The sequence below is a fragment of the Macrotis lagotis genome, chromosome 1 (assembly GCF_037893015.1).
Source record: "Macrotis lagotis isolate mMagLag1 chromosome 1, bilby.v1.9.chrom.fasta, whole genome shotgun sequence".
In the NCBI taxonomy this organism is placed as follows: Eukaryota; Metazoa; Chordata; class Mammalia; order Peramelemorphia; family Peramelidae; genus Macrotis; species Macrotis lagotis.
Genome location: NC_133658.1, coordinates 847,108,883 through 847,120,006, shown reverse-complemented (window position 1 = coordinate 847,120,006; position 11,124 = coordinate 847,108,883). Strand labels below are relative to the sequence as shown.

Below are 11,124 nucleotides of genomic sequence, written 5' to 3'. Positions count from 1 at the left end.
GCAGAGGAGCCCCCGCGGGGGAGAAACGAGAGGCCCCAGAGAGGAAGACGGGTGGCGGCGTGCACCGGGGGGCATTTGGGCCCGGAGAGAATGGCTGGGGCCCAGGTGTGCAAAGAGCCAGGGGGCATTGGGTTAGGCAGATGGCAGGGGCTTGTCTAAACGCAGCAAGGGGTGCCTTTACCTTAGCAACCCAGCCCAAAAGCTGGAGATGGGGGGAGCCTTGTGGCAAATGGGGGGCGGCCCCCCAATTAACTTGGGCATTGTTTGGAAACTGCCCTTGACTTTTGGTCATGGTGAAGGATCATCTCATGACTTTCCCATCAGAGAACAAGCGGACTGGAAGGACCAATGGATCTCTTAGTTTTTCTTGTGCCCTTGAGGTGATTTAGGGACTGATCCCCCTCTTTTTAAGGGAGCCCTCTTCCTCCCAGCATTGATTACAACTATGGGCCTCAATCAATACCTTTGCTGGCCGCTAAGTATGGTTGGAGAGTGATTGCTTAAATGGAATAAAGAAAATGAGTACAGTTTTATTCTGTTTTTTAAAAATTTAGCAAAATTAGGGCGGCTAGGTAGTGCAGTGGATGGAACACCGGCCCTGGAGTCAGGAGTACCTGAGTTCAAATCCGGCCTCAGACGCTTAATAATTAACTAGCTGTGTGGTCTTGGGCAAGCCACTTAACTCCATTGCCTTGCAAAAAACCAAAAAAAAAATTAGCAAAATCTAACTTATTAACAATGGTTGAATGGTAAATTAAGGTCCTGGCCAATTGTACCTTCTGGTTAATGGAAAGCAGTCATTTATACTAGGGCTAGACTTGAGAGTAGTTACTCTTTGTTTCCTAGTTTTGAACTTCACTGGGGAGTTGGTAGCTCTATTGACTGAGAAGTCCCATGAGAGAGAAAGGCAGAAGGGGGGGATGGTAAAATGCTTGACTAAGAGCACTTGAGAGTCCCCAAGCCTTCTTCATTCAGGTCTCATTGGACCGTATTGTTGTGAAGGTAGGAACTGGAAGCAGATTGAATCTACTGACTGTCACATAGCATAAACTGAAAATTGCATCTTTGGAATAAATCTTAGCTATTTGCCTCTTGTTTGTATCTCTGAAAATGGTAGGGCAAAAGTAAACTTGAGTTCTGGTGATTTACATTTTTCTGATGAATGGAAATTTATGTCTCCCAACAATTACTTGTAGCACCTGGAAAATGTGAAGGTATAGGACAGCTAAATTAAAGAGTAGTGTTTTCTTCCTGAAATAATTGCCCATTGATTTAGGAGCCCTAATATTAATGGTTATCACAAGTGACATGTAGCCCCTTAAAGTTTACAAGATACTTTTACATGCATGATTTTGCCTTCAGATGATGGTTCATCCCTAATGTTGTTTCATACCATCTTGCAGATGCCATGTGGCCTTTGTTTTGGACGGCGATTCGTGCCTATGCCCCCTATGTCACATTCCCTGTGGCCTTTGTAGTGGGGGCTGTAGGCTACCACCTGGAGTGGTTCATCAGGGGGAAGTCTCCCCAGCCAGTGGAGGAGGAGAAGAGCATCTCAGAGTGTCGGGAAGACCGAAAGTTGGAAGAGCTTTTAGGCAAGGACCTCACACAGGTGGTGAGCCTTAAGGACAAGCTTGAATTTGCTCCCAAAGCTGTATTGAACAGAAACCGTCCTGAGAAGAGTTAATGGAGGGCCCTGGGCCTGTATAAGTGGCAATCCATGACCACCATCTCTGCCCCACCCTTTCTAGAATCTCTATCTGGTTCACTTTTGCTTCTTGTTCTGACCCTTTCTCCTCCTCCTCCTTCTCCCCAGTTTCCACCCTTCTTCCCCTTGATTGCCAGGTTGCTTCCATCAATGTCCTTGGGCGATTTGCTGCTACTACCCTGTGATTAAGCTGCTGTCCAGCCTGTGGAAAGACTATCAAAGAAAACATGTTCCCAGCGAGGGAGGATGGCCTTTGTCTCATGGTGGCTACAACTGCTTAGGTTGCCTGAGCTCTTGAACCTCTGCTGAGGGGGAGCTAGCTTACAAAGGATTTACTCACCATGCCCCCAGGATGAGGTTGGCATTGGCCCTGTGACTGTCCTTTGATGACTAGTGAAACATCAGTTGTCATTTTCTGGGGGGAGAGTCTTGAGTTGGGCTCCACGCTAGAATTTGGGATCAGCTTTGGTCTCCTTCCAGAGGTGGTTTAGGCCAGAGGGATGTTGCTGGCATTCCCAGGCCCAGAATGTATTGGGGTAAATTCTAAAATCAGTCTGTCCTTTTCTCCTGTTCCCTCCCATTTCCCTGTCCTTGTTCTTCCTGGAAGCTCTCCCTTTGTGCTTTGGAAAGGGAATGGATGGATTCCCATGGGAAGGAGACCTGTCAGTTTAGAGGCCTGGCTGTTCCCACTGGGAGGAGGGGGGGCATCTATTTGTTGAATTTGCTTGAAAACATTCCCTTTCCTGTAGAGAACAAACCCAATTAAACTGGAGCCTGAGAACCATGCTGCCTCCATTCTCCCTGCTGGTGTGGTGGGCTGTGCACAGGGAGGATCTCTGACTGAGAGGGGTCTTGCAGCCGCAGCCATTGATTGCTTCATTTGTTCAGTTTCTGGATGAACAGCAGCTGTTTTCCCAGGGATCTCTTAGCTGGTCTCTGGGGCAGATTTTTGGACCATACTACACTAAACATTGGTCCTTGTGATCAGTTCTAGTGACCAGAAGGGCCTGGAAGGGCTAAAAGAGGTCAGTGAGGTTTGGGGAAAATAGAGAAAATTTTTTCTCACGCTGAAAAGTTGCTTCACTTGATAGCAGACTGTAAGCTAAACTCTGATCTGTGTAATGTTAGCTCCTCAGTCAGCACCATCCTAGAACCTGAATTAGTTATCTGGGAGGAGGGACCTGTAACAGTTAGATGATCCCATTTTTAAATCTGGCAAGGATTTGGAAAGGCAAGTGTGTGGTTGAAATCTAAGGGGAAGGTACCCATGCTAGTCATGGCCATCAAAGGGATGCCTCTTATCCCTGAATTAGCATCTATCCTAAGATTTGGGCTTTGGGAGGAAAGATGCTGAAACCACATGGGTGAAAATTTGAAATGACTGGGGTTTTGTTCTGGGAAGGAGGTAGAGACTGAGGGTAGGAGGCATGCTGCCGGTCTCACGGCAAGCATTTATTAAACCTTCACCTTGTGCCAGACTGTTTAAGTGCTGACAGTTTGGGGGAAAAAAACCCAAAGTTGTGCTGCCTCAAAGGAGCTCACCTCATAGGGGGCAAACAGCAGGCAGACAACTCTGTTTAAACAGGATGAAGACAAGGGTGAGTTGGACATAGTCTCAGGCTAGAGTCCTTGCATCATCTTGGGGAGTTATTGCTCCTGCTCCCGAGTGCATCTTGGTCCTGGGAGAGCTTCTCACATTATCTGTGGCCCAAGGCTCATAAAACATGTTAAGAATTGGAAGAGTCCATAGGGAATCTGCCAGTAGCAAAAGAGGCTTCTTTAGGCCCTGGAGGCATGACTCATGGCTGGGGTGGTCTTGTGAGGGTGAGGGAAGATTTTTGTACCTGTCCTCCACATCCTGCACCCCTTGCTGTTTGTGTAGTGGGTAAGTGCTGCCCCCTTGTGGTGGTAGTAAGCACCAGGAGGCTTGTCATTTATTTATATGGATCCTCCTTAAGGTACATAGGATCATAGATCATAACAGGAATGTCTCAGAGAGCCAGAGGTGATGAGACATGTCCAGGTTCATGTAGGTGAACATATTAGCTGAGCTTTGAAACCATGTCCTCTGACAAAAAATTCAGACCTCTAATCCTATGATACTTTACCAAGCAGAGTTAGTCTGGAATAAAATCTATAAGGGCCTGTTCTTTAGGGGATGGACTTCTGAGTTAGTTGTCATAGGAAACTCCTCATCAAGGTAGGTTCTCACATTCTTTGCAATTTGTACCAAGGAAAGATGTTGAATGTGCTGGCTGTATGTGGTCCATCATATTCCCAAGTGCCTGCCAAACCAAATGGAAATGATTTAAATGGGAAATGTTTAACTAAACAAATTCAATAAAACATAATGTTGACAATGTGGTTTTCTAAGTTAATATGCGGTTACAGGGGCTGAAAGGATCCTTCTGTAGGATTTAGTGACCCCTGTTCCTATGTGAATTTGACCCCACTGATCTAGAGTTCTGAAGAGTTTAGTGACTTGCCAGAGGTCACACAGCTATTCCCGAAGGTGGGCTCTGAGGTCAACTCTCCACTAACACATTGGTTCTTAAATGAAGCCCTAATTACCGGCTCTAATAGGTAAGTTTTGGATTACTTGAAATGATTTCCCTGCTTTGGAATACTTCTGGGCAGCTTATCCCCCTTGAGTGCAAGTTGAGGAGCAGGAGATTTCATCAATACCTGCTTAAGTGACACACCATTTAATGGGGAGAGAACCTGTGAAAACACAATGATATGCACATTATGATGACCTAGGATTTAATCACTGTCAATAGTAGCCTTCAATGAAAGATAACTCTGACCTTTGGGATTGGGATTTCTCTCTTCTCAGATTCTGTTGCTTTTGGAATCTTATTTCCTAGAAACTGCATTGTCCAATTGACTCTTCAATTTCTCAGTGTAATTTTAACAGTTGCTTAATCCTCTTAGAGTCACAATTTCCCTTATCTGAGAAATGGTAGAGTGCTACAGCATCAAAGATAAATATAAATCTCTTCAGTGTAGTGAATAGAGAGCTGACCCAGGTTGGAGTCCCACCCCCCAAGGGTGGTATTTGTGTGCTCATGGGCAAATCACTTAACCTTTCTGTTCTTTGAGACAAACTATATTTCAGAGAAGGTATCAGTCTAAACAAGTAGGAGTTTCCTCATCTAGGACTTCAGCTATATCAGTGGAAGTATAGGTCTAGTCCCTATCTTTTTGTCACCAAAGTACATATATCTCTACTTCCTCAAAACAATTCTGAGGTGGTGTACATGGTGATGGCAAGTCTGAACTTTGCAGGTGAGGAATACAAGTGTTTGTGTGTGTGTGTGTGTGTGTATACATATGTGTATATACATACACACCCACACCCACACAAAATTAGTGGCAAAAGCAAGATTCAAACTTAGGGCCTGTTACCCAAGTCTTTTATTGTGTTCTTTCCACTCTTGAACAGTGGTTTCATGAGGCCCAGAGAGGCTGTGTAAAAATCCAAATTGTCATACATCTCTCCTGTGCTAAGAACATTTTTCACTAGGGTATCCTAGCCCATGAACTGGCTGGGATCCCATGCTGCTGTCAGATCCTTTGGTTACTTTCCAAAAGTTCTGATGCATTTGTGTGAGCAGCAGGGGTGAGAACCAAGTGGTTATAGGATAATAAAATCATTTAGGAGATGCCATCTATCCCAACCTCCTCATTTTATAGATGGGGATATTGAGTGACTTGTCCAGAATCACCGAGAGAGATCTGAACTCTTCCCCTGGCTCCAGGATCCATTGTTTTTTCAACTGTACCAAGTTTGCGTAAGCACAAGTTAGAATTTGAACGTGCTTTCTCTTGCCTGTTGTTTTCCCTCAGACCCTGGTTCATTTTCTCATCATTATAGTTATGATTCACTGCAAACATCAGAGTTTGTTGGTTTTTTCCCCCCTTCTCTTCCCTCTCTTTCCCCTGATTGTGCACTGGAGGCTGAGCTGGTGTTGCAGATGGGGTTATCCTGTTGATCCTGTGCAGGAATCACTTCTCCACACTGCGGCTCTGTGTCTGGTGCTTTTCCACTTTCCCTTTCCTGTGCCTGCTGCTGCGTTAGCAAGGGCAAGTGTGAGCTGGGCAGTGGCCAGCCCAGACCTGCCACAGAGGTCAGAGGCCCCCTGCTGGCCTTTGGGAGTGGCCTCTCCTGGACTGGGTTCTGGGTTCTGCCTTGGCTCCCTGGGCAGAGGAGTGCCAACAGCTGGGTTCTGGGAAGAGTAGCCTCTCTTTTGCCTTGCTCAAACAGAAAACTGGATTTCAATCCAGGCTCTTCTTGGTTTCTGACATCTTAGAGTTTTCTGAAATCTTAGAGTTGGATACAAAAAGCCATTTGGCTCAAATATACACTTAATGTTGTAGGAGAATTTATTTGCATCATGACCTCCCATGAATCCATGATCTCCCTTTCAGCATCAGATTCTTCCTGGTGTTCCATGATGCTGGTATTTTTTGTTTGTTTTTAAGGACCAGGAAACAGAAAACTCCACCAAAGTCCAGTTGTTGCTTTTTCCTGGTGTGGAGGTAATCTCAAGGTTTTTTTTTTTTTTAACACAATTCAAACCAATCCAGGCATTTGTCAGATGTGCCAGACCTTCAACATCTAGGTAGCATAAATGTTAATAAACATTACTTATCTCCTATACTCCAGATATTGTGCTAAGCCCCAAGGATGCAAAAAGTAGCAGAAAATAGTCCTGTGTTCAAATGATGCCTCAGACGCTGTAAGGCAGGTCATTTAGCTTCTCAACCTTGGGCTCCTTATTTTTAAAATGGGAATAATGATCATAGAGATTTCATACAGTTGTTGTGAGAAGATAAATGTAAAGTGGTTTGCCAACCTTAATGCACTAGGTAAATGTTGGTTCTTAACATAGTAACATTCTTAATATATTAACATTCTATTTTTTTTAGTTTTTTAGTTTTTGCAAGCAATGGGGTTAAGTGGCTTGCCCAAGGCCACACAGCTAGGTAATTATTAAGTGTCTCAGGTCAGATTTCAACTCAGGTACTCCTGACTGGGGCCAGTGCTCTATCCACTGTGCCACCTAGCCGCCCCAATATATTAACATTCTAAACAAAATTCCATATTGTGGGGATACCAAGGTAAAATTGAAAGTTCCTTCTCTCAAAGAAATTGCATTTTCTTGTATCAAATGAATTAATGAGTATGAAAGCACTTTGAAAAGTAATAGATACTAATGTGTAGCAATCTTTTTAAAAAATAACTTATTGATTTTTCTTTTTCTTAACCATAATATCTCATGTACCCCTTCCCTCCCCTGCCAGAGAACCATCCCATAAGACAAATAGTATTTTCTTTAGAGAAAGGGGGAAAAAAAAGGATAGCATAACTGATACAATACATTGAAAAAGTTCAAAAACGTGCAATATATGTAGTATATTTAACTAGTCTTATGGAAGAAGAGTGAGAGTTGGGAAAATTCTGGAGTAGCATTCTTTGAGCTGGTCACCAAGAATGCAGAGAAAGAATGTGAAGGAATGGGGAGAGGCTTGCCTTTGAGAATACAGGTGGAGGCTGAAGCTCAGGGATTTCCAGGGACAGTGCTCCTGGCTGCAGACATCTGGGGAACTTATAGAAGTGTTCTTTGCTTAAGATCCCTCAACCAACCAGGGTTGCAAAGACAATAGGATTTGATCTGTAGGTTCAGTTTGAATGGTTGGGGAGGGACACTGGGAAGGATGGGTTTGCTTAAACCTCGAAGTGTGTGTATAATTGGAAAGAGGTTAGGTCTTATACCCATCTCTGTCACCTGGGGGATTTTGTCACCTGGGCAAACCACAATTTCTCTGAGCCTCAGTAAAATAGGAATGATACTGCTTACCTTGGCAATCTCAAAATAATGGTCTGGGAAAAGTGAGGTGATGATTTTGAAGCATCAAAGCTACTGTATTTAGCAGACATTATTGCAACTTACTAACACCTCACTAATTTTTGACTAATCAGAGTAAAGACCAGTCTGAAGCATCAAATGGTTTTAAAGAAATGAAATTTGGATACTTTTAAGTACAAAATGTTGCAAGTGCTTTAGAAACCTGCTTTAATAACTAGACAAATGTGATTTGTCATTAATGTAATGGAAGTAGTACTTTTATAGGCTTGAAAACAATGAGCTTTTGGTTAACTTTGTCCCTGGGGCTTTTAGTTTATACTTTCAGCTTAATAATGTTTTTCTTTTTCCAAATATAATATAAAGGCTCAACTTCAATCTCTAAGTTATTACTAACCCTTGACTGAGCCTGTCCCACACAATGATGTTATTATTTTTAAAACTGTACCTATTCTTGTAGCTTCAAGAGCAGCTTTCTAGGCAGTGCTGGCTGCATTGACTCAGGAAGATTTTGGCTTGGTGTGGTTTATACCCCAAAGTAGATGCTAGATAATTTATGTTAGTTGAATTGAATCAACTGGTTCTGGGGCTCAGTTGGGTTATAATGCAACACTTGGTTAGATGTGAAGACAAATCTTGGAAGCTTCTGATCAACCTTTGACAATGTCTTCCTCTGACTTGATCCCAAAGGTCTACATTGGATGGGTCTGCTTGGTTTGCTTCTGTCCTCTTTCTCTAGGGGGACCAGTGGTGTTGAACTTGTGTCTTTGTCCACAGGGACAAGGTTTGGATTCTTCACAAAGGAAGACTTGGGATGGGTGTAGGGGCCCTCAGATTCAGTGCCCTGCTAAGACCAGGGCACTGAAGCCCATGATGAATTTGACCCTGATGACTCTGTAAAGGGGAACAATGTCCTCAGGAAAGCATTCAGGAAACCGTTAGTGTAGTAGTGATCAAAGCTCTGTCTGAGGCAGCCCAGCAGGGTCTGGGTTATGGGAAACATCGAGGAGTCCAGCAAGGAGCTGGGCCTGAGCCCAAGGAGTCTCCTAATGTATTTGCCGTTTGGTAAATGTCTGAGTCATTCTGTTTGGCCTAGAGGGCAGCAGTAAGGACGGTGGTGGAAGTTACAGGGAGCTGGAGTATAGTTTCAAATAAGGAAAACTTAAAAATGAGAGATGTTCAAGAATGCAATTTGCTCCCCAGTGGGTAGTGAGTTCCCCATCACTGGAGGTGTTTGAGTAAATACTAGGCAAACTCTTTGGGAATGTTAAGTGGGGATTCTTGCTTCTGATAGGGTTTGTTTGGACTAAATTTGGACAAGCTGTCCTCTTGGGTTTTTTCCAACTCTGAGATGCTAAGATATTTCTGAACTCATTGGGTCCTTTTGGTTATGGGACCTCAGGGATAGAGGGGGTGGAGAATTGCTGGTCAACAGTTTCTCTGGGATTTGTGCCTCAATTTTCTTATCTACTTTTCCCTGTTGAGAGAGGTAAAATGATTCAGTATGGGAGAGGCTGCCTAGCTATCGCTGATCCCTATTCTGTCACCCCCCCCCCAAGTTCCTATAGGAATAGGAATCTTAAAAAAACTGGGACCCTTGTCTGTGGATTACCACCCCCCCTTTCCTCCAATTTCCCCATTTCCTCAGGAAATCTGGAATGAACTCTCTTATATTCACCAAATGCCCTCCTATCATCCTCAAAGAGCTCAAAGACTTCTACAAATATTCCCTAGAGAGAACAATGCTGATTCTTTTTCAAGTTATGGGTGGGGAAAGCCAGAACTTACAAAGAGAAACATCAAATCAAGACATCAATGGTCCTCTTGAACTAAAGACAAACTACAACTTGTGCAAGGACACAGAGCCAGTCGGTGCAGGACAGCTACTAGTATGGGTGATTTGGGTTTTGGGGGTGCCATCCATTGGTGGGGCCTCTTTTCCCTCACTTTTGTATTTTCCCCAACAGCTACCAATCCTTTAGCATTGTAGAATGCTTTCTTGGTATCCCAGGACTTTGCTGAACCCCACTCCTCAAGCCCCTCTACCACCTGACTTGCCCCTTATTGCTTAAGGTGCAGAATTTCCTAGGTTTTGGTTCTAAGTTAGGGCTAAAGGCCAGACTAGAATTTCTCCCTCTTACCTTCCTTGGTTGGCCTGCTAGTCATTAGAAAGAATCTATGCTGACCCAGTAATGTTCCTCTCAGTACCCAAATATAGCACAGTGGCATTAGGACCCTGGCTTGGAGCTCCAAGAGCTTTCCCCTTTCTGCTTAGTCCAGTTCTACTTGCCTGTACTTGTCCCCCATCCAGGTTCTCCCTAAGACACCCCACAACTCCTGCCCAGGGCTTCCCCCCCCCCCCCCAAATCAAGGCTGGAGTTTTATTGTTTCAGACCAAAGACAGATGAGCTCTTCTGGCAACTCCTCGCCTTTGTTCCTCTGGGCTGGTTTCCCTGAACGCCGGAGGGCTAGAGGTCACTGTGTTTCCCACAGGCATGAGTAGTGTGTGTTTTGATTTCAACTCAGTGATGACAAGGTGGATTGTTTTGCCCTGATGTTGTCCCCTACGTTGCCTGGCCTTGGCCAGCCTTTTAATGACACCCTTTTAGGGGTTCTGCCAGTGTTCAGGGGCCCAGGAGGATAATAGAGTTCTATAGAATCATAGATTTAAGACTGAAAAGGACATTAGAAATCATCTATTCCAAATCTTTTATTTTTACAGATGGGGAAATTAATGGAACAGGGGGAGGTGGGGAGGATTATGAATGGAAATGACCTACCCAAGGTCACAGAGTTGTAAAGCACTTATTCTTTTTCATCTCAGAGAATCAAAAAAGATTAAAGTTGAACCAATAGGGAATGTGGGTGATGGAAAGGCTAAAGGATTGTGTGGGTGATGGTAAGGAGTCCCAAGTATAGGAGGTCTGAAGTAAACATTACCTTAGTATAGAGGAGAAAGAGAGATAGAGATGTAGAGCAGGTTTACAAAGAAAATTTATGGCTAGTACTGTGAGGGTTCAGTGAGGGTGAGAGGAAGAGTGCAATGAGACCCAAACCCTAAGAGACCTTTGGGTCCCTGCCTCTAAAGAATTTGGGTTTGAATCCCACTGTTACATTTAGAACTTTTGCATCTTTGTGCAAGTCATTTTCTTGCCTCAGCTAACCCTATCTGTAAATAGATGACTTCCAAAGTTTCTTCTGCCTCCGACTTTTTGATGCTGTGCCCTGAACCTTTCTATTTCTTCCTTCCTTCACTCCCTCTGCTTGCTTTGGGTCAGCTTCTGATCAGCTTCTGCTTCAGTCCTCTCCAAAGTCTCTTAATTGACTCTCAGCAAGGCTCCCGAGTTTGTCATGTCAGAGCTTGGTCCCTTCCACAGAAGTCTGGTGGGCAGTAGTGGGGAGGCTCAGAAACCTACTGAGCCTTATCAGGCCACAAGGGTTGAAGGGAACTCCTCCCAGCCTTATCATTACCGGTAGGATGCGCTCTCATTGTGTCTGGGGTCTGGTTTGAAGAGGGGAACATTTAAAGGAAGTCTCATTTCGCTC

General features: G+C 44.2%; 1 protein-coding gene across 2 annotated transcripts in view; it reads left to right on the top strand.

Annotated features, from left to right (window-relative positions):
- SMIM12 (small integral membrane protein 12) overlaps positions 1 to 5,771 on the top strand; it is a 6,442-nt gene extending 671 nt beyond the window's left edge. Inside the window, exons 1-3 of one of the 2 annotated variants that reach the window (XM_074217500.1) lie at positions 1 to 105; positions 1,404 to 1,615; positions 1,817 to 5,771. The exon at positions 1 to 105 is cut by the window's left edge and continues 223 nt beyond it. In XM_074217500.1, coding sequence (XP_074073601.1) covers positions 1,409 to 1,615; positions 1,817 to 1,897 — 288 coding nt within the window. In that variant the 5' untranslated portion in view covers positions 1 to 105; positions 1,404 to 1,408 and the 3' untranslated portion in view covers positions 1,898 to 5,771. Of the gene's footprint in view, positions 106 to 1,403 lie in introns of both variants that reach the window. The other variant, XM_074217501.1, reaches the window with a different exon arrangement.
- Positions 5,772 to 11,124: the final 5,353 nt, after the last annotated feature.